Source organism: Sabethes cyaneus, chromosome 3 (assembly GCF_943734655.1).
Source record: "Sabethes cyaneus chromosome 3, idSabCyanKW18_F2, whole genome shotgun sequence".
Lineage (NCBI taxonomy): Eukaryota > Metazoa > Arthropoda > Insecta > Diptera > Culicidae > Sabethes > Sabethes cyaneus.
Window position 1 is genome coordinate 187,006,312 of NC_071355.1, and position 24,041 is coordinate 187,030,352.

The following is a 24,041-nucleotide window of genomic DNA, read 5'->3' on the forward strand; positions in this document are numbered from 1 at the left end:
TTGCGCTGCGCTGCCTGGCTGGACTGGACTGGAATTCACCTTTTATTTTCGCGAACTAAAGCCACAGCTGCCACCCCGCGCGAGCCACCCGGTAGCAATTGTTGTTGCTGCTAGCGTGGTGAGTTTGTGCTGTTGACTCGCAACACGATTGCCGCTGCTGCTGCCGCTAGCTAGCTGCGCTGTGCCGCGCTGCCTGGGTATACGTAGGTATAGTCAGCTGGACGGGTTCGATCATCATCATTCGTTAGAAGCCCGGTGTCCGAGAAGCATCACCGCGAATACCTTAGGACTTGTCTAAGCGGCTTCCGTCGGCTGAAGATTTAAGCACGGTCAGCGTTCTGAGGGAAGTGAAAGCAATTTTTTTTTTCGGTGAAGAAAATTTTGAAATAAGTGTGATTTTTAGATTTATCTAACAATAAAAGTGCAATATTAATTAATATTTGTGAAGAGTGAATAAATTAAACCACAACAAACCGCACTGTGAAAAAGTGATTGATTGGTGAGCGCCGTTGTATCACGTGCTTTTCGCGAAAAACCGGGCGTGAAAAACGAATTTCAAACGCTATTCAGGGTAGAAGGTGGCAATCAAAACAAAGCTGTACCTAGTGCTTTACAGTAGGAAGTGTTTTTAGTGTTCTGTGGCTTACGTTGCGGCTTTCGTAGCCTCCAGCTGTGTTTGGTCAGTGACGGTGTAGCAGCATTAGCAGCAGCAGCAGCAGCCAAGCGGTTGATCAGCAATGCCTGAAACAAAGTTTCCCATTGAGATCAAACCCGACCGGAGAGTTGTTCACCAATATTTGGCGGCGGTTTGCGGTAAAATATTTGTGAAATATTTATTCTTAAATAGAAAGTTTAATCGGTTCCGCAGAACTACGAGGTTAGTTAGTCTCGAAAGTTAATCGTTAATAAAATTCACACGAGGAAATTTTTACACCACACTAGTAGTTAAATCGACAGGTTTGCTCGTTAATAACTTTATGACATTATACTGAACAATTTTGCATCGAGCTAAAGACGATAGTTGTATTTACGTGGATATCTAATTCTGGTTGTATTTTATTTCCCCATAGTTAATCGCTCAATAAGTATACTATTCGACCATGTCCTACTTCACTGGACCCTGGACAATTATAATAAGCATTTATTGTATCTCTGGTAGAAAAAAGTCAGTAGACCTAAACAGATATGTTTCTATCATTCAATAATGAACAATCAGAACTAATGATCTTAATTGACAGCTGTTATATTACCATTAAATATTTTGTCTTAAAAAGGATTTGAATTTTGTTAGTTCTGTACTGGTGAATTGCAAGGATTTGCTTTCGGATTTTTTTTTATTCGACAGTTTCCGCAGTCAACTATTAGTTGAAGATATCATGCTGGCTCAATGTTGCGATCCTGCAGATTCTAGTAATTTCTCCCAAGTGACCAAAACTAACTTAATGTCAATGAAACATTCAAGCGTTACGGGACACAATTAGCAACCATTTTTACTATATAAATTGGCTTTTGTTTTACAAAATTTACATCAATTAGCTTGTAAAATTGGTGACTAAAGAGGACTTTACTTTCCAGTTGTATGCCAAGGATTTGATTCAAAAGGAACTGGTTTGCGTCGTGGGCATGGTGTCCCGTAACGCTGGAATTTATTAATAAATAAAAATAAACAAAAGAGTTTTTCCCAAACAAGCCTAAAATGTATAAAATATGACTGATTAGATCTGTACGGTGCCTGATATCGTTTTGGATACATATTCGAGGTATAGAGAAACAGCAAGAAATAACCTTAAGATTTGTTAGCACTTGCCATGTTAGCCATTCTGTATAATTTATAGGTGCATTGCACACGGCAAAAGCAAACCATTCGTTTGAAAAAATGTGTATTATGTCATTTATATAATGTTTTGCAAGTAGGTCCAAGGAAGAAAAACAACAATATTCTGTTTTGAAGCATATTTGCTGCCATTCACTAAAAATAATTATAGATATATAGTGTTATAGTTATAGATATAGATATAGGTATACGTATTCACCACAAACCATAATTTTAAAACTGCTTTCATAAAAATCTGAAACGCATTTTCAAATAATTGCCATTCGTGTTAGTGTTTAGTAAATTTTCTGATCTACTTCTAATAATATGTTGATGGCACAAAACTAGGACTGGATTTTTATACGACTGTATACCTACTTGACCAGCTTTTTCCATTTTGTCAGACCTCAAAATTAACCACGAAAAGTACAAGTTTCGTAATTGCAACACAATCAACATGTACTGCCCAGCAAAAAATTTGTTGTTGTTGTTGTTGTTGTTGTTGTTTTGTATATCTCGGTAGCAACTGAGAAGTACGAAATTATATTACATATCAGAAAAGATCCTAAATGGAAGCAATATACATGCAAACATTTCGACTATCATTTGTAATTTTATCCTAGTACTTTTAATATACGCAACTTAATACTTCTCAATATACGATTGGAATTCAACTTAAAATTACTATTGCTATTGTATTGCTCTATAATTCACTGCCATATATTACAGGAGGACGTGCACGACTGTAAAACAATTTATTGTTTACTTCGCTTTGACACACTCTAATCATTAAGTAAAGGTAAATATTGCTGTAAATCAATGAAAATTGATTCCATTCCATAGGAACCATATGAACAATTCAAAAAAATTCCATAGGAACAATGTAAATCTTATTTGCTTACGATTTAATGTGAACTTGCTCCATCTTGTGTTATCTGCTAATCAAAAATTATATATTGTCGAAGACTTTTAGTTACACAGTCGAAATTGCATGTAATTTAAGGAGAGCCAGTCGGATCAGAAACTCCTCATAACTACCATAAACATTTAAAAATCTGATTCTTTATTCACTTTATTCAACTTATGGGCCAACTGTTATATATTTTCAAAAAATAAAATAAAACTAAAATATTCCGTAGCGTCTTTGCAGAAGCTCAATTATGAACAATTAAGAGTCCATTCAACTCTAAATACAGATTCACAAAATAATTACTAACTCAATTATATTGTAGATATGTGATTTCGATTAGCTAACAACTTACCCTAGTTCGATCAGAAGTATCCCAGCTAGCATTTTCATATGTATATTAAGGTTACAAATGAGAATAACGTACCGATATGTATCCAACAAAATCGTATTCGACGCGCAAACCCCGCTTATCCGTACCATTTTGGAGGCGATATACGTACAGAGGGATAATTATAAGCGATACACTTATATAGGTATTTCTATACGATAAGATCCGATTAAGCGCGACCAGCTTCATACAGTTATACAACTTTGTGCTGAAAATCGAATGTCTGTCAGCTACTATAAACGATAGAACATAAACTTGTTCGCCCTTTAGTATGCTTTATTATTTATGATTCCGAATTTGTTAACAGATATTTAGGATAATTTTCGTACAATGATATACGAGTTGGTGCTGGTTGGGATGTTTACATCGAATTTCAACCTTTTTGTGCATAAAAAAAATAATTTATCTGAATGCACTGTATAAAAAACGTGTCGTGTATCACTTTACCAATTACTTTACCATATCTGCTTTGGAAAAAAATCCTTCGTCCTTCGAGAAAAAAGAAAAAATTATGCATCTTATTTTGAATGCTGCGCTCAGAAGTCAAGCGTATATGAACGACAGTGTTCTGTATCGAACGAAATAAATACACCTTTGCACGGTGCCTAACCTCAACTCTGGTTTGAAGTTTTTGTGTGGTTTGTTTTGATTCCCTTTATAACCTAAATTTATTGCTAGTGGGTTTATTACTAGTAATTCGTACCACTTGTTTGCGGAAACCGGAAATGTCCGACTTTTCCGAAGCAGAAAAATGTTAGCAGATCTGCACGACATATATTATTGTCATTTTTGCAGTTTTTTGCTTCTGGGTCTTAGTGCGAATAAGTAATCAAAACAAACCCTACAACACTGTCAAACCTGGGACGAAAAAAACGCACTGACATCTGCGTGCAATGCTTTATAGTAGTCAGTCGGCACTAAGTCTGGTGAATAAGGTGGATGATGGTAGAGATTGACACAGCTAACGCAAACTTTAGCTCCAGTAACAGTAACAGCTAATCCATCAATTCAAAGTGTTAGCTTTGATAACCTTTCAAAAGTATATTTTGGCTTGAAAATTATTACAGTAAGTAATTGTAGGATGGCAGATCAATTGTTACGCAACCAATATGCTGAACGCAAATACCGGCCGATTAGATTAAAAAATCCAAACTTCTGAGTTTATTTATTATTTTTTTATTTATATTGTTAGTACATCTGACTATAGCGGCCTACATGAATACTAATTGCTGTAAAAGATTGCTATTTCGTATTTTCTGCACTTATGCGATGGCTGTCCAATTTCGAATAGTTCTTCCACTCTCGAAAACATCTTGACGCAGGCAGTTGCAGAGGTTCGTTACTTCCGGAAGCAGTACGATGAAATGACGCTTGCAGTAAACCGGTCGATCTTAAATTACGTTGTGGAGCGCGGGAATCCATGAGCGAAGAAAGTTGTGGAGAATCGATTTCACTAAAGAAGCTTGTAAAAGAAATGATATGTAACTCATTACCGGTTCGTCGAAACTTAGTGGACATGACAATCGATGTAAACTTCTGAATTTTTTGCTCGAAAACTTGCGGAGTACCACTCCAAACAGGAAAAAACTACAAGGTATACAGCCCTAAGGGTTGTACGAAAGGATGACGTAGGACTACATCAGATCATTAGATCAAAGACTAATGTAAACTGCATTTCTGGCATATGTATGTTTATAAGAATCTGTAACTGCCATAGTTTAAGTGAATGTTAAAAAAAAAAAGAACGAAATATTCAGATTCAACTCTTCATTGAATGCAATGGTGGCTTTGAAAATACGTGGACGGGGGTTCATAAGTATAACGCCTACAACAATTGAGGCATAGAGATTGGTTTTAAAAATCACTTGTATGCATCATAAAGGTTGAAATAGTAATGAATGACCAGCCCACAAATTATTGTGTTAAATATGATTATGCATAGCTAGACATGTTTCAATAATCTTACTTGAACTCGCTTGTGGCTTTAAAAGGGTCATTGGTTACAAACAACATTAAAACCAAAGCACATTCATCGCAAATATGACGTGCCATTAGAATGTCCTTTTCTTTTGACTTGAATGGCAACATGCACGTAAGGAAGCGGCGTCGATTTACTGTCTTTTGCTCCAAAGAGGTTTTACTAGTTTACTTTCACAGCTTTCCGCTGGTTACATAGGAGAAAATATGGCACATACGCAAAAATTTCTGTTTTATTTGTATGAGAGTCCTTCTCTTCCTACCACATGTCTCAAACCATCATAAAATAAATTTATGTCTCTTAAAACCCCCACATGCAATTTGATTCCATTTGCTGAATTAGTTCTCGAGTTATGAGGAAATTTGTGTTTCATTTGAATAGGAGCCCACCTCTTAGAAGGAAAAAGGGTCTCAGTACACAATAGAAAAAATTCTTACCTCCAAAAACCCCCTCATGCCAAATTTGGTTCCTTTCCTTTTGCTTGATTAGTTCTCGAGTTTTGAGGAAAGTTGTGTTTCATTTGTATAGGAGCTCCCCTCTTACGCCCTCCATAAAATTGCTCTCTTACCTCTTACCATCCTCCCATAAAATTGCTGGTAATTTTATCTATCCAGCGACACATAAATTGTTCAGTTTCGTTCAGTAGTTTAGTAGCTATTACCATTTGAAATCTTTCATTCAAACGTTACACTTCTGTTTTCGTTTTCACAAAGTGCTACCCAGTCCCAGTATAGTAAACATAGACGTAGTCCTACGTCGAAACATCGACTAAAGCTTGTAAGCGGCGAAATCATCACTTTTTTCAACTGCCAGAAGCTATTTAAGATCGCCCTACAGCATATACAAGTCGCTCTACAGGAGGGTGACATCGTTGAAAAAAAAAGCGGACCTATATTGCTACCTTGAGGAACTCCAGAGATGTTCGTGAATTGCGAAGAAATACAGGAACCCAGTTTCACACACCGTATTTTACCGTGCAAGTGCAAGCTTAACCATTGTATCATCTGTTAAGATGCACCCAGCCATTGTATGGTCAATTCTATCAAAAGACTGCTTTCAGATCCGTGTAAATTACATCAACTTGCTTCTTGCTCTCCATTTTCGAAACGCAGGACGAAGTCAAATACAAATTGGAATTAGATTTGTCTTGAAAATATACTTTAAATAAAGTATGAAATACGACTCATTGTTGAATTTAAATTAGACTTGAAATTAAACTCATACATGTTGCATTTGAAATTAGACCACTAGCAACGCATTTTCTTAGCATTCAGTTGTAGCAGTTCAGTTAATTATGACCAGTTTTCTGGTCATTAATAGGTTGCAGATTGCAGTAACTAAAAGCGACAGACATGCGCTGCTTGGGGCTTTAAATTGATTTTGAAAACGAAGTTAAATTGGATAACTTGAAATTGTACCATGTTCTATCATCATCTGCTACAGCTCGTTTCGTTTGACTGAATCGTACGCCGTTTTAAAACCCACAAACAGATCCCAGTAAACATTTTCATATGCATATCAGAGCAATAAATGAGTTATGTGTACCTATATATACCATGAAAAATCGTATCTGATGCACAAAACTAGCATATGCGTACTAATTTGGAGGCCATATACGTACTACAAAATATACGTTAACAATTCAACTTTATAAGTCGTTGTATGCGATAAGATCCGACTCAAAGCGATTAGTTTTATTATGCTATACAATTCTGTACTGAAAGTCGTAGGTCAATCACAGGGCGTAGGTCAATTTAATTGCTATTAAAAGTCAATAACGATAATTTTCGTACATTGATATACGAGTTGGTGTTTGCTGGGATGATGAGTTTGCATGTTATACTTCCGGATATTGGCGCAGTGTAAAGATCTGATCCATCACGGAGCGAGCCTCACGAAAAGCAGCTTGGTAACGGGTGGCAACTAAAATTTTGGAATTTTTTCGTGGCCCCTATACTCAACAAGAAACGAGCTCAGAGAGAAATGAGAGTATGTGTGTGCTAGGTCTCTCTCCTCTTCCTATCAATATTTTTTGATTTGCTTATGCTTACCCAGTTTTGCCTACAATGGCGTCGAAACAAGATGCATGTCGAAAGCGCGTTGTACACTTCTACGAACTGCCACAGAAATTTCGGCAAAAAGTATACGCTACAACATTAAAAAAGCGAATATGTTGCTGCTTCGACTGTTTACCATATCTTAAGATGCCCGAACAACAATCCCGCAAGCAGTGTAAGTGGAAGACCATCCAAAATTATGGACGCTGAAGGGCATCGTTCTCTTTCTCGTGCCTTCAATAATAAGCCCTCTGGCTTGGCTATCAATTAAGATGTGCACCAGGCGAATGTTTGAAGAAAATTTTGATCTCGTTCCTATAAAAACATCATGCAGATGGACAATATGTGTTTTGGCCGGATAGAGCATCATCTCATTACGCCAATAAAACACAATCGTTCCCAAATACCCATTCGATCCCATTTGTACTCAAAAATCACGACCAAAAAATCCGTCTCAGTGCGCTCAATTGAAGATTTCTTCGGGATTTTGAGTTCCATGGTGTACAAAAATAACTGGAGAACCACGAATTGCCTAGGAATTATCTACCTTTGGTAAAAATCATGGTTCTCGTTTCGATGCCTGTTCGTCGGATAACCTCCTCAAGAGCGATGTTGATCTCAACCGTCGCCGCATCTCGAAGGGACTCGAGAGTGTTCCCGAGTTGCGCACGAAACATAGTACACTTGATCCAATGTAGCTCTGATGAGTCGCGTCAGTTTATTCGGAAAACCGTATTCGTGCATAGTTAGTCTCGATCGACTGTATCATATGCTACTTTGAAATCAATAAAGAGATGATGCGTGAGTACGTTGTACTCCCGACATTGCTGCAAAATCTGTCGGATGGTAATAATGTGGTCCGTAGTTGCGCAAGTCCCCATAACAGCCTGCCTGGTAACGCCTGTGATATTGGTGACAACCAGCGTAACAGGATCAGGAAAAGTACCTCGTAGACGGCTTTTAGTAGCATTATGTCCCGATAGTTGCAGCAGTCGAACCGATCACTCTTTTTGCAGGTAGGACCACTTTTTCCATCCATTCCTCCGGCCACTCACATGTGAGATTTCGATGTGTACACGCTTGAAAAATTTGACTCACTTTCGCAAAAAGTGGAACAGCTCAAAGCATGCGTATTTTTACACACTATTTTGGGTAACGTTTACTCCTTTTATGATTTCAACGCAGTAGCTCATTAATGAGCAATATTTACTCAAAAATGCGTCCTATTTCACCTAAAACTGAGTAGTACTTACACAAATTATGAGTAAATATAACTCAGCTATAAGGTAGTAGTAGTAGGGGAAAGCCACCATCATTTCAAGGACTTGCCAATGTATGTGGGTAGAATTACAGTAGATCCAAATTTGATTATCAAATGAATTTCACACTAATGTTGTTACAGAAGGGCCAAAAGGGATTGGGCGGACCCACAAGCAGAGGCACTTGTGCGCATTCCGGGGTTATAAGAGTGGCCTTCCAGCATTAGGATCCTTCCATGTAATAATAATCAATTTCGCTATACCAACTTTAACCCACGTGATGATTTGTTTGTTTTGAATTGAGAAGTGCCATATTTGCTTCAGACCTTAAGGATTCAGGTTGGCAATCCACTCCGTCATCCAGCCTACCACATTTATGATATCAATAATAATACTGTTATTGATATGATATTAAGATGAAATGTGGTATATATGGTAAAAATAGAACAATCTCACCAGCAGTCCTTCGTATGGAATAGAGTAGCGTCCTTTGAGGTTCCGTAAATGCTTCTAATAGTTAATTTAATTTTTCATTCTGGTATCCATGTGCAGTATTAAAACTCGTTTTGGCAAAAGTTTTTACTATATAGCAGGAGATGCTTCATCAGCTAAAACGAAAAAAATGATTAAAATAACTTATTAGGCTTACCTATTAGCTAGGCCGTGTGGCTCCGCCGTCTGCCCAAAACCGCGGTTTTGAGACCAGGCAGCCGGGAACCACCCAGCAACGCACCTCCTAGCTTGGCTACTCAATAGAGCATTACCAGGTATGGCCACGTGGAGGCGCTAGGTAGAGGCTTGGGATGGCTAGAGCTATATTGGACGCTCCTCATTTGCCTTCCCCATTTCATACCCAAATATAACTCAGTTATGAGGTCGGCCCAAACTAATCAGAATTGAGAAATTGCCAAATTACTCAAATTTTTGGCCTGTTCTACTTTTTGTAAAAGTGAGTCGGGCTTTCCTCTTTTTTGAGCTGAAACTCACTCATTTCTAAGTTACTCTTATTCAAACGTGAGTTAATTTTTTTAAGCGTGTAGCCCTTAGGAGTCTGGTTCACCTTCTCGTAAAACTTGCACGTATCCCTAGCCTGGAAAAGTTATTCAAATTCTTCACGATCTCTTTACGTTATATACAATCTAACATTATTTTTTCCACAAAAGCAACATTTCGTTGACAGGCAATGGCTAAGTTTAAACAGAGATGCTTACATTCACGATTGACTACTATATAATTAGTGCCTTCGTATTTATAGGCTATTATACAATAACTCGCCTGATCACCTTATAAAATATTAAAAACTAGGACCAGTTATCAGTTCATTAGCGGCGACTCTGCTACTTCAATGACAAGATAGCATCAAACAACCCACTTTACATAGACAAACTTGCATTGTACTCACTTGACAGACCCTTTACTGTACCGAACCGCATCGGTGACATTGATGCAAATAATAAGGTTATTATTATATCATTCCGCTGGTTTTGCTAACCGTGAAGAATGTACGGAATTACCGTGAATACATAACCTACGTTCTGTGGAACGCTCTTGAAGTGCATTTCACGCGGCACGAAAAGGCTGACCGACCGACTGTTGCTTGACTGACTGAAATGAACCAGCTAGCCGAGCTGGCTTCTAATTGACCAAGTGAAATTCTAATTGATTGTGAAATGTAGTTTATAGTTCGTAACATTTATGACATGGATGCGCTGGGCTTGATTGGATAAGTCGGCCAGATATAGACTGTTGCCATTGAACTGGTTATTTCCTGATGTGATTTTTTTTGCAGCAAGCACACTTTTATTTAGGTAGAACATGAGTGAAAACATTTAGTGGAATGCGTGTGCGTATGTAACAAACATTTTGATGGCACTTGGCGCACTAACAGTAATTTGGCACAAATTCGTCGTTTAGTCTGTTTTTGAAAAAGCAATTCATGAGGACGCATGTTTTTTTGTTTAACGCCACAGTACCAGACGCACTTATCCAACCGGACGCATTGTTCAACAGGAAGCAATTATCTACATCAGCGGTTCCCAAATGGGGGTTCGCGAACTTCCAGGGGTTCGCCAAAACTTTAGTTCGCTGCAGAACAGTATAGGGAAATCCGTCAGGGGGTACGCGAACCGAAAAAAGGTTGGGAACCGCTGATCTACATAGTCAAGCCTTCCCACCATCCTTTCCAGATGCGTGAATGAGTCTTCTACTGTCTCGTTATACAAATAGCCATGCGTCCTCATGGGTGGGTGACTTGAAAGCGCTGAGAAGACGAAATAACGCTGCATTTCTTTATCAAGAGTCGTAATTTTTGGAGTCAAAATAAGCTCTAAAATGTTTAAAAATATAATCTTTCATGTCTACCAATTCAGTCCGATTGGGAAAACCCAACCCTGACCTCTGTAATCTTGAAAATGAATTGTCTGCACAATTAATATTCGTCGGCTCGTCACGCCCGTTCGTCTTAGATTTCCTAATCAACCTTCTCCCGGTTCTCGAAGTGCACAGCAAGTCAACCGAAAAGTAAACCGGCACTAAAACGGTATTTCAAATAAAAGATTAAGCCACCCTGCAAGCGACCCGATCGGTCACCTGTTCGAACCAGTTTGCTCCAGTCATCATTACATTGCATTGTCGTCGAATTTGACGTTCTGGCTTGATTCCATCTGGCGGATCTCGGGCTATAATAATGGCACAATTGTAGTATTCAAATTGGATTAAAGTTCTTGATATGAAGTACAACTAAAATTAAACTAAAACGCACATTCTTGGTCATGCGTTTAGTAGAATGTACAACAATGCTCTCATAAAATGTTCGTTGTCTATTTTTTAAACGATCCAATAAGCTTCATTAATTCGTATATAATTTCGCATTCCGAAATTACGTCGTCGCGTAAATCTCTATTATCAGAATTAACTGTGACAAGTGTTTTGATAAAAATAGCACGTTAAGCTGAATAGAACCTCATTCAAATGACGTCATATTAGCCAATTTTTCGGACAACAGCTCAACAACTATTCAATTGACGGACAGATTATCCGTCTAAATCCGTAAATGGCCTTAATACCACCATTTAGTGGATGTTCCTCTATGAGGTATATGTTATTTTTTGATTGAGCATTATATTCTCAAATCATTTGCGATCCGTAATTGAATTTAACACCCCCTCCCACGGCGCTCCACTTCACTTAGAATGAGCACGTCATTTCCAATAGAACGTTCCTTAGCATTGAACTTGTTGCAGAATTTAAGCATTATCATCGCACGTTCCTGCACTTGGCCGTTTGATAGTGATCGTCATAAAAAAATTATTCACGTTTGCCGTAGTACGCGGTAGCGCACTACAACAGCGGCAGTTAGCGAGAAATGAATTGTTCAAGCTATTGGATTCCCAAACCAAGCGTATAGAACAGGTGTAGGTGCTGGTTGTGGTAACCGGCCGGCGGGCGGTGGGTGGTGGTAGTTTGGGAGAGGATCGTTTTGGGTACAATTTTGAACAGGTATTGGCTGTTGTTAGTCGAAGTTATGAGTTTAGAGCGTTTGACTCCGGAAGAACGGCGTACTGAATGTGGCACGTGTTTTTATGTGTTTACCTTTGTGTTCTGATAGGTGATGAGTGTTTAAAAATAAATTCTAATCGCTATGAAATGTAGCTGATTGAAAATGCAAATTCATTTACGAACTGGATTTACAACGTTGATTACTGGTTCGGGGTTTCTTTCAATGATGCACATCATTGTGTGCATCTGAACTGTATAGAGATCAGTGTACATAGTTTTTGTACGATTTAATTATCAAATCCGTTGCAAAGGTTATTTATATTGAGGCATGTATGTTACTATTACTTGAGAAACTCTAGTTCAAGCAAGCTTGCAGCATAGTCGATCAGTACTTTTCACCTTGAAATAGTATTGGGCTTGGAATGTTGACTGTAGCCCCGGTTAGATAACAGAGATTACAACAGTGAATATATGCAAATATCTAATGAGCAAGTCATTATACTAAGCGGAGCTTATCGATATTGAAGGCGTGTAACCGGAAAACAAGGAATAACCAGCTAACTAAGCAGAGCTTTGATATTTTTTTGTTTACTCGTTACTTCAAAACAATCTGAGTATAAACAATAGAGTCACTTTCGGGTGATTTTATTCAACATCATATGAATGTTTAATTTCTTACCGAGCTACAAAATCGGAACAATGTAACGGCTGCATATATTTTCAGAGGGTATTAGTAAATACTACTAGACTAGTTGGAATTTCACATTATAATATTATATCTGCCATATCGTAATTCGATGGAATCACCTTCTTAAGCTGTTTGTTGCAATCTATCCGAGGTCAAATCGTTACGAGATTGATGATATCTAACGAATGCGAAGTGGAATTCGTAATAAATATTATTGTAAAATCCAAACTCAATCCCCCAAGCCCCCTAAACAAGATGTACGGATGCTGTCCATACCCTAAGAGGTTTTGCACATCTCCTCGGAAATATTTGGCGCCACCATAGTGAATCTAGTTTTAAGCGATCAGTGGTTGACACATTATTATTATTCATATATTCATTTATTCATTTCATTTTCAAATGCAAGCAGAGTATTTTTTTTATTGCAAACCCAATGAAATTCTGAAAAATAAATAATCACAGACTACTATTAGTCTAGCGATGCCCAAAACTAAGGAAGTGTTGTTTCATCAGGTAATTGGTGGTAATCAGGTGGGTTAATTATTTGGATAGCTTGTAAAACAATACAAGTGTAACTTATTAAAACAGCTTATTGAGGAATTTTAGAATCAATATTCACTTTTTAAAATGCGAGGCAAATGCATCATTTTCAAGTCCATCGATTGTGATGCTAATGACTGCATTCTGCATTTAAATTATGGCTAAAACATTCACCACACCGTCTCAGAAAGGAGGAAGTCAGAATGATGTCTTAATAAAAGCAACAACGTCTAGGATTATGGCCAGTGCGTCTGATCGAAATGGATTTATAGTTTACTGTCGAAACGAAATTTACATTTTTGTCGTTTAAGTGGATATGGTTGTGAACAAACTAGCTTCAAGGTGGAAATGCAAAAACGGCAATCATCTGCACCCATCCACACAAAAATAAGAAAATGAAAAACTTAACAGGTGGATTGTGTGAGCAAGTTCATTGGAACTAAGTAAGTTGAGCTATAGTTTAACCAGAAGAAGTGTTGTGCAAGGTACACTTTGAACGGAGGCCTAGTCAGTTGCATATTTACGATTCCGAATCTCATGGCTAGTGTCCTTGTTCGCCCTCATCAGTGAGCCAAGCTAGATAAATTCGTCAACTACCCACTGGCGTGCCCAGGTTGGGACACACTTGATTTAGTGGCAAAGATCCGTTGTCGATCCTGCGCCGAACGAATTACGGTCCTTCAGTACTGTCTACGGCCTCTTCCTGCTTCTCTGCTGAAAATAGTTCTGGCTACCCTTTCGTCGGGCATTCTAGCCACGTGCCCGGCTCACCGGAATCTGCCACCTTGTACTGCCTCCACTATATCAGCATATTTGCATACTTGATAAAGCTCGCGGTTCATACGTCTGCCCTATTTTTTATTTTGCCATCAAGCCGAGTTTTACGCTCAAAAATCCCGAGCATTTGTCGAACAGTTTTCTTTAGCGTCCGTGATTTATGTCCGTAAAGTGATCCATCCAGCGTCGCACGAATCAGCGGAATTTGTTTTGTCAGAAAACCATGTTATAGCATTAGCTTCCACAGCTAATTTCGATTGACTGAATAATACGCCGCCTTAAAGTCCACAAACAGATTATGAGTCTGCAAATTGTACTCCCGGAACTTGTATAGTAACTGACCCAGGATAAACATCTGATCCGTCGTGCATCCACCCTCAAAAAAACCGAATTGGTACTCGCCGACGAAGGCTTCCGCCAACGGTCTCAGTCTACAGAACAGGATACGGGAAAGCACATTATGGGCAGAATTGGACAATGCAATGACTTGATAGTTTTTACATTCGATATTCTTTTTTGAAAATAGGAAAAATGAGGCCTTCCTTCCACGTTCTGATAATGAACCGGTCAATTACTTCGTACAGCCGCATGCTCCACACTTTTAGAAGTTCAGCCGGGATACCGTCCCTCCCAGCAGCCTTACCATTTTCAGCTCACTGATTGCCTTCTTAACCTCCTCCTGTGTTGGTGGCTCGACAGCTTGACTATTGCTCACAATACTTATCTTCTTCCTGCTGAGCTCCGTGTTTACCTCTCCATTGAACAACGTTTGGAAGTGCTCCTTCCACCTTGCTGCTATCGCCATTTTGTCAGTAAGCTGTTCCTGCACATCACCTTTTTGTAGAAACTCAATGTGTAGTTACTGGCGAATCTCTCCTTTGAGCTAGCGTGCACGTGCTCCTCGTACTCGCGTTTTTGACGTAGGACTGCCTCTTTGTTTACTATACTGGGACTGGGTAGCACTTCGTGAAATCGAAAATAGAACTGTAACGATTGAATGAAAGATTTCAAATGGTAATAACTACTAAACTACTGAACGAAACTGAACAATTTATATGTCGTTGGATAGATAAAATGATCAGCAATTTTGTGGAGTGAGCTAGAGAGCAATTTTATGGAGGGCATAAGAGGGGGGGGGGCTCCTATACAAATGAAACACAAATTTCCTCAAAACTCGAGAACTAATACAGGCAAATAAAACCAAATTTGGCATATGGGGGTTTTAGAAGGCAGGAATTTTTTCTATGGTGTATTGAGACCCCTTCCCCTTCTAAGAAGGGGGGGGGGGGCTCCTATACAAATTTCCTCATAACTCTAGAACTAATCAAGAAAAAGGAACTAAATTTGCCACGTGGGGATTACAGAAGGCAAGATTTTTTTCTATAATGAATTGAGACCCCTCCTCTCTTTAGGAGGGGGGGCTCCCATACAAATAAAATGCCAATTTCTTCATAACTCGAGAACTAATCAAGCAAAAGGGACCGAATTTGGCATGTGAGGGTTTTTGGAGGCATGAATTTATTTTATGATGGTTTGATACCCCTCACCCTTGTGGTAGGATGATAAGGACTATTATACAAATAAAACAGAAATTTTGCGAATGTGCCATATTTACTGCTATGTAACAAGCGGTAAGCTATGAAAGTAAACTAGTAGAACCTTTTCGGAGCAAGAGATAGTGAATCAACGCTGCTAACTTACGTGCTTGTTGCCATTCAAGTCAAAAGAAAAGACATTCGAATGGCACGTCATATTTGCGATGAACGTGCCTTGGCCTTAATGTTATTTGTAACCAATGGACCTTTTAAAGACCACAAGCGAGTTAAAGTAAGATTGTTGAAACATGTCAAGCATAATCACATCTAATACAATAATCTGTGGGCTGGTTATTTATTACTATTTCAACCTTTATGATGCACACAAGTGATTTAAAAAAAAAATCTGTATGTCTCAATAGTTGCAGGCGTTGTACTTATGAACCTCCGTCCACGTATTTTCAAAGCCACCATTGCATTCAATGAAGAATTGAATCTGAAAATTTCGCTCTTCTCTTTTAAACATTCACTTAAACAATGACACTCACAGATTCCTATAAACGTACATATGCCAGAAATGCAGTTTACATTAGTCTTTGATCTAATGATCTGATATAGTCCTACGTCACCCTTTCGTACAACCCTGAGGGCTGTATACCTTGTAGTTTTTTAGACGGTGGGTTCTTTTTTCCGCAGTTCTAGTATCACTATATCTTTCTCTGTACTGACGTTAAACATGCATTAAACATGCGACTCCTGGCCTGGTCTTCACATCTGTCACCCTCTATTATTCGGCATCAAATTAACTTTTACGTCGTGCCTATCACCTCTCTCGCAGTTGTTTCATCAACACCATGGAGGTTCCTCCACGGCACGCTTATATCTTTTACCCTTTCCTCCTGCTGTTCTGCAATTCGTTGAACAAGCTTCCTGAAGTATACCGCTGTCATGCCATCTACCGTCAACCGCTGGATGTTGAAACACAGTGTTCTCGCAGTGCGAGCCGTGGCCGCGTTCGACACAAATCTTCACACACCGCAAGACAATGATCTCCGAAAAGATCATACAACAATTTTTTTTGTGTATAGCTTTTTATTACAGTTGCAAGGGTAAAAATTGATTAAATTTTGGGTGACACTAATTTAGAATGTTTTGTTTACATGTGCAACATTTTGTCACGATTTGTCAAATGGTTATCCAGATAGCTTATTCGAAGCAAGAAGTGCTTCCGTAAAAATTATGGGTGCAGTCGTGAAAAATCCAGGCCAGTTCTACAGGTAAATCGCTAGACAGTTGGGAATCAACCATTCGGTCTTTTTTCATATGGTAAAATCGTTCAAGGAGATCTAGACGACCCAGCGGTGAGCTGGCAGCACAAGAAAAGCGAAGACGACCGACCCCGTCAAGGAAGGTGAGAAATTACTTCAACACAATCCGAACCTTTCGATTTGGGTAGTGGTCAAGAAGGTCAATACAGGCACAGGGTATACAGGGTCAGTAGTAATAACTGTGTTTTTTTTTATGCGTTTAATTAAAAATGGGTCTATCACCAGTGAATTTTGTGTCAAACTCTCTTGTGACTTGAGCTGAAATGTTCATTATGTTACACAATACTCCCGTGTTTTAATAACATTGCTCGTCAATCTGAATGTACACACACAACGCGTTTGGTACGCCAGTATTACGCCAAATGGCCATTATGCCAAAAGACCATTATGGCAGATGATGTTATACTAAATAATGTTATACCAAATGACTTTAAGCCATATGGGGTAGCCTTGGCTAGGTATACTGTACACATGGCCATGTCCTAATGGTTGCAGAAATGGGTGCGTTAGTTGAACACGTAATTTAAGAGGATGCGTACCCGAACAGAAATGTACATTGAATTGTGTAGTAGAAACGATGCATCTACAATAGTTTCTATTGTGAACATTGAAACTGATGGTAAATTTATTGTAAAAGTGCCTCAAATTCCAATTTTATTAATATTTTATTTTACGCTATAGAATTGGCCATATTTCATTATAAATTTACTGCCTTTTTTAATTATATTCTGTTATTTCGCTTAAAAAAATACGATAAAAGGACGATAACTTTGACTGTACATGAAAATTTTTGTTCGCGAAAAACTGGATTTTTTATTGTTAAGATACTTAACAACCCGTCATTTTTATGGTAGAATCTCTGAAAACCATGAAAGTTATGGCGGACAACAATAAGTTTGATAGTTTGGTTATCTTTTTGGACGATACATTTTATTGTTTTTACTGTATTTTGTATCCTACTGTTACCATACTTTTTATCTTCGTGTATGGTTATTTTTTCCCGGGCAAAAACTCACGCTCTAGTCTTCCCGATACGATCGATCATCAACCGCAGCGAATACTGCAATACTCGCGGATTCAAGTTCCACAGCCGCGAATGTACCCAACAAAAATTTTTTGTTTAATAATAGCTTATTCAACCACTGTATAACTAAATCCCGTAGAACAAGTGATTTATAAACTTTTATACGACAAAAATGTCCCTTGGGTAGGCGCAAGCGAGATGACAATTCGATCTCATCCATATTTCCGCTGCTGCACAGCGCGCTTAGGTTCGTCAGTGGAGGCTTCGTAGCTGCAAGGTTATCGAGTCTGCTTTGACAAGCGAGTGGTCGTGGGTTCGAAGCCCTCCATTTACCCTTCCTTCATGTTGAATTCTATATTTACTCTCTGACGCCTCTTGACAGTGCAAATGGTGAGGTACGAATGAGTCCTCGCTAGAGACGGTTATAATATGGGAGAGTACTGGCAGCGAGGAATGAATTGAATGGTTTTATACAAGGGAATGCGCCATTAACGAGAGCAGCAAGTACAACATCGAACAATGAAAATCGATGTTTTGCTTTTTTCTTTTTTTTCTCGCTATGTTACTGCCATTGAAATTTGACACTTTTGGAAGCGTTGACAGTTTTGGAAGCGCGATGTTATCCTCTGTCAAATACATAGCGAGGGATAGCACAGCGCATCCCCTCGGTTTTATATCGATAACTTAAAGCAACACTCGCGCGCCGCGGTGTGGTCATGTGGTGAAACATGCTTTTTTGAAAATTGAGTGGTTTTTGATTGGACGATGGAATTATCGCGAGTGTCTCGTCTGTTTGTCTGTGGATCAACTATACTGGTCGCAGTGATGAGTCCACACATGAAAAAAATAGGTTCGTCAGTGCGTGAATCGTTGGGAAAATTTCCTTCAGCGAGCTGTTACTAATATCCAACATCGATCTAGGCTGGTGAGATTTGGAAGCAGGAATATGCGAGGTGGATCTGTTTCACTGCGGTTGTCTTAAAGTGTTTCCAGCTAGTTTCCAGATAAAGTGTTTCCAGCACGCGACAGTTGTACTCTTGAGGGGGGACTTTCGAGTGGCGTCGTTTAGAAGCAGATGGTGTGTAAGAAAAATGGATTGATGTCTTCTGGATTAGGCAAGTGCTCTATAGCAGATTATGGGCGGTATTTAGGTAGCATGAACTTCACAAACTGAAAATTTCCGCTGGAAGATGGGACAAACAGTTGTGCGAGATATCATTTCAAGCCCCCAGCTAACATTTTCGTACGTATATCAAACTAACAAACGAGCAATATGTACTGATATTTATCTAGAAAAATCTCATTAGTTGCACGAAACCAGCACTTGCATACTATTTTGCAGGCGATATTCGTACTGCAGATTATGTGTAAACAATTCACATTCATAAGTATTTGTACACGATGAGATCCGACTCAACATGATTAGTTCCATTCCAGAATGCTATAGGTACAACTCTGTGATGAAATTCGTATGTGAATCCGATTGAATATAATCTATGGTGCGATTTAATAAGCGATTTAAATTTTGTTTAGAAATATTTAATATGTTGACATACGATTTGTGGTTTACGGCGAGTACCAATTGATTACAGTGAGGACCAATGACAGAATATTTTGATTTTCGACATTCGACAATTGCTGCTGTGTCAGTTGATCACTGTGGTGCTACTTGGGAACAGCGAACTGTACGTGAAATTCCCCATAATCGGTAAAGTAGAGATGTATTCCGCGTCTTGGGCGAGCGCTTTTCTGTGGATTTTGCAATTTAGCTCAGCGGGAGCTTTGATGGAAAGCAACCGGCAAAGACATTTTATCGGCATTTTTAACCGAAATTCCCAAAGCAATGGACTGATCATCTTTTGCGCCATATTTGCGACGTATATCTACCATTTGCGAGTGATTTCTGTCGAATAGCTTGCGCCAAAGGAATATTGGAGAAACCAATAAAATGTACGCAAACGTGATTAGGCTTGATTTGAACGGGACACTTTTAGAACTAATTATTATTCACAATACAGGTGAATGAAGCATTCGTTTATCTTTTGTATTTACAGCGTATTAAGAGAATGAATCTCATTTACGGTATACTGTATATACGCTATATACGGCATTGCAGCCTTATAGCGCTGTAAATACAAAAGATAAAGCGATACTTGATTAGTATTCATGTATTAGATTATAATTTACTGCATAAAGATGCCATATAAAACTGATGAATTAGGACTCTAAATACCCCCACGACTTATATTGAGATAAAACCTCAGTATCCTGTATGTCCATAGATCAATTAAAACTAGCATTCATGCCGTATAGTAGCAGGAACAGATCCTTGAGATTGCCCTTAAAGCTGATTGGAAAGTTTTATAGTCCAAGACAATGACAAACACTTTAAAATTATCTAGTCTGCCTTCGATAGCTGCACTTCTTCTACAGATAATTGTTCCATTCACTTTAATTTTAATGGACTCGCATCAAATGACGGCTACCTAACTTAAATGTTTTTGCTTTCCGATTTCACGGTTGATATATCTCGGTCTGTCGGTTAGTTATGGTGGCGGAAGTATAGGAAATAGGTGAAATAGACGAAACTGTGCGAAAAGTTTGCGGATGATCATCGTTTTGTTAAAATAAAAGTGGTTGATTGAAACCACAATAATCGGGCGAAAGAAGCTGACCTTAGTAGCACAGTTATTTTACCATTTATTTGTGAACTGATTGAAGAACAAACGTAGAAACTAACACCTAAAAGGTCTTTACATGACTTTGAATTAGAAGTACGCTGTTTTGCCTAATTTTGCCCACACTAAGCTTCAATGTCAATTAGAGCACATTAGCACATCTGCATGAATGGAATATTTTTGCTGGATGTTTTCGTCGAAAATTTTGCGACACGTGTTTGTCCCTCATTTCATTCAACAAATCGGACTGTTTGCACAATTAACCTGAATTGCAAATTGACGTCAGCTGTTATGATATTATCTAGCAGCAAAAGTTTCAAGTTCGTGGAGCCGTGACTTAGTTCTATTAGTTATTCGAGGAAAATACGTTAAACGCAGACGTTAAACGTTGTATTGTACATTGAATAGTTCAAGCAACCGAAAGCTTTGCAATGAAAATTTAATTACTCAGTGTGTATGTTCTGTTAGACACGTAATAATTAAATTATTTTCTCACAATTGTTTTACATCTCAGGCGGTCAGATGTCTATCCATGATAGACAGCCTTATCGCGTACGACGTATTTGATACACCGTCATAAGTATTAACTCACCAAAACTAGATTACATTCCCAATTTTATCGAAATCAATCGAACCTGGTATCTAAATAATCCTTTTTTGTTCCTTTATCCCTTACAGTAAACATAATCTCCCTCGCGCAAGGTACGGCAATCGGATGGCTGTCGCCGTTTCTGCCGCTGCTCATCTCGACCGACTCGCCGCTCACTAGTGGGCCGGTAACGGACATACAGGCCACCTGGATTGCATCGTTGCTGTGTGTGGGAGCCATTTTCGGAACCGTTCTGTTCGGTTGGTCTGCCGACAAGTTCGGCCGAAAGTTTTCCCTCTGCATCGCTGCTCTGCCCTTGGTCGGCTTCTGGGCATGCATCGCCTTCGGAGGTCACGTCGAAATCCTCTATCTTGGCCGGGTACTTGCGGGTCTGGGTGCTGCCGGAGTTTTCTTGCTCGTTCCGCTGTATGTTACTGAAATTTCGGAGGACAGGTTTGTTAAAATTCATTGTATTAGCTAATAAGTTATTAATAGTATTGTTGCAGGATACGAGGAAGCCTCGGAGCGTTCTTCATCCTATTCATCAACATGGGAACGTTGGTGTCTTTCGTCGTGGGAACATATCTGTCATACCACATCACTTCGTATATTCTGATATTTCTTCCAATCCTGTTTTTGCTGTGTTTCATGCAATTTCCGGAGACACCTCAGCACTTGATTCGTTGCAATAAAATTGAAGCTGCCGAAAACTCTTTAAAGTACTTGCGAGGTTATACGTCATCAGCGGAACACGAAAGTATGCTGAAGGAAGAGATGAACAAACTGATGAGTCAAATAGCAATCCGGGGAAAGGATTCCAACAACGAATCATCCATTAAGTGGGCGGACTTTGGTAGGCGTACTAAGAATACTCCATCTGAGCATATTTTAATTGTTTACTTTTTTCAGCTCCATTTTCCACCAAGAAAGCAATCATCATCGGAATGGTTTTGGTCACCTTGAACCAATTTTCCGGGTGCTTTGCTCTCATCAACTACACGGCGCAAATCTTCGCGGATGCCGGTTCGGAACTGGATCCCAATGTTGCTGCCATCATAGTCGGTGCCATCCAGATTGCGGGATCCTACGCATCCACCCTGGTGGTGGATCGCTGCCGAAGAAAGGTACGTAACATTGTAATTTCATCTTCGCACTGGAAGACTAATTTTGATCACTGTCGCTAACAGGTTCTGTACATTATCACTGCGTTCGGTTCGGCTATTGGTCTGTCGGCCATGGGAGTACATGCCTATCTGAAAGTGATCGGATTCGACGTCAGCGTGATCAGCTGGGTACCTGTGGCTAGCCTATCGTTTGTGATATTTATCGCCTCGGTAGGAATGCTGCCGCTGACTTTTGTGATATTGTCCGAAATCCTGCCACACAAGGTATGTCAAAGCACGGTGGACAATCATATCAAAACAGCTAATAATTTTTGGATTTTTCGCAGCTTCGAAGTTTCGGTGGCTCGATGTGCACCACCTTCTTGTGGGTGGTCAGTTTCATCGTGGTTAAATATTTCCCAGTGCTGGTAGAGGTCCTTGGAATGCACGGTTGTATGTGGACCTTCGCCGGCTGCTGCGCCTTTGGAGTTTTCTTCAATGCGTTCTTCATTCCGGAAACTCGAGGCAAAAGCATTGACGAGATTACACTAGCGATGGGAAATAAAAGTAAAAACTAATCAGTTACGTTCGAAGAAGATTAGGTGCCGACAGATGTGCCATTTATTTCATGGATAGGATTTTATAGGCGTTCTTGTTGTACACACTCCCTGAAAACGGCTTTAAATTGAATGATTAGTCATAAAACGTTTAGTAAACGTAAACAGTTTTATCTGTAAAGTTCTGTAAATATAACTGTAGAAATGAATTTATCGCTGAGTTGAGGGTAGATAGTATGACTCACAAGCAGAGGTATCCAATCGAAGCAAATAGCGCTAATGGTTTAATTCTTTATCAAATAAGCACTTGCGAGCCTGCTCGATAAAAAAGAAAATGTGTGATTTGTCTCATTAGTACTAGTTAGAGTCTAACTTATTAATTTATACCACGAATAGTGACGAGGCCAAATTACATAGTTCCTGTTTTATAATAAAACATTACTCATTGATCTAAATTATTAATAACCGCAGCTGAATGATGGAAGAAAAAGAATCCTTTCTAATAAAAATACATTCCAACTACTGGTGGTTTTTCATGCAATAATCCTGTGCTGAACAAACGTAAAACTTCGTTTTCGAAGTTTCGAACAATGTCGGCTTTATTGGCAAGTCAAAACGAAAACACATTAGGCTGATAGCGAATTCAATTGTCAACGTGGTTTAACGAAATTTTCACGAAGTGCTATCAAATTGCTAATGAGCACAATTTGTTTATCCAGCTGTAAACTAGGTTGAATAAACAAATTCGGTCGGTAAGTTGCAGAGAATAGATATTCAAGCAATCGGTACCTATTTATAGCGAATGTGTTTGCTAACCAATTTTTGCACGAATAAAAAAGTGCTGTCAAGTAGAAGAAAATTCACACAAAAATTGCTGTTGGCTTGAGCATTCCTGAAGACGTTTTCATTCAACCTTTGAACAACTGTTGTACTATAGGCATAAAAAGCTTGATTCATAAACTTCTTGAAATTTGGTATTACATATTATTAAACAACAAGCGAATGCCTTAAGGTCCTGTCTGCTTTCTTCCAATTGTTGGGAATGGAAAAGCAATATTAGTTCAACATTTACTCGGTTCTGTTAAGTTTAAGTTAAACCCATAGAACAGGGGCGGACTGGGAACATAAGGGCCCACCGGGCCTTTGAGATTAGGGGCCTCAGTTTGCAATATTCTCATGATAGTAAATTAACACAAAAAATGACATCTACTCAAAAGACATCAGCGTTACAAGGACAGTAAATCGAAAGAATATGGGCTCTATTTTGTAAGTCATGTCGTGCAACTCGACTCGACTGTCGACTGTCGACTGTCGAGTGT

General features: G+C 38.9%; 1 protein-coding gene across 1 annotated transcript; it reads left to right on the forward strand.

The window, feature by feature from the left end:
* The first annotated feature begins 259 nt into the window (after nucleotides 1-259).
* Nucleotides 260-23,266, forward strand: LOC128744408 (facilitated trehalose transporter Tret1-like). The gene is made up of 6 exons (XM_053841404.1): nucleotides 260-813; nucleotides 21,152-21,515; nucleotides 21,569-21,915; nucleotides 21,972-22,186; nucleotides 22,250-22,450; nucleotides 22,513-23,266. The coding sequence occupies exons 1-6, from the start codon at nucleotides 738-740 to the stop codon at nucleotides 22,741-22,743; spliced, it is 1,434 nt and encodes a 477-aa protein (XP_053697379.1). The 5' UTR covers nucleotides 260-737; the 3' UTR covers nucleotides 22,744-23,266.
* The last annotated feature ends 775 nt before the right edge of the window (nucleotides 23,267-24,041 follow it).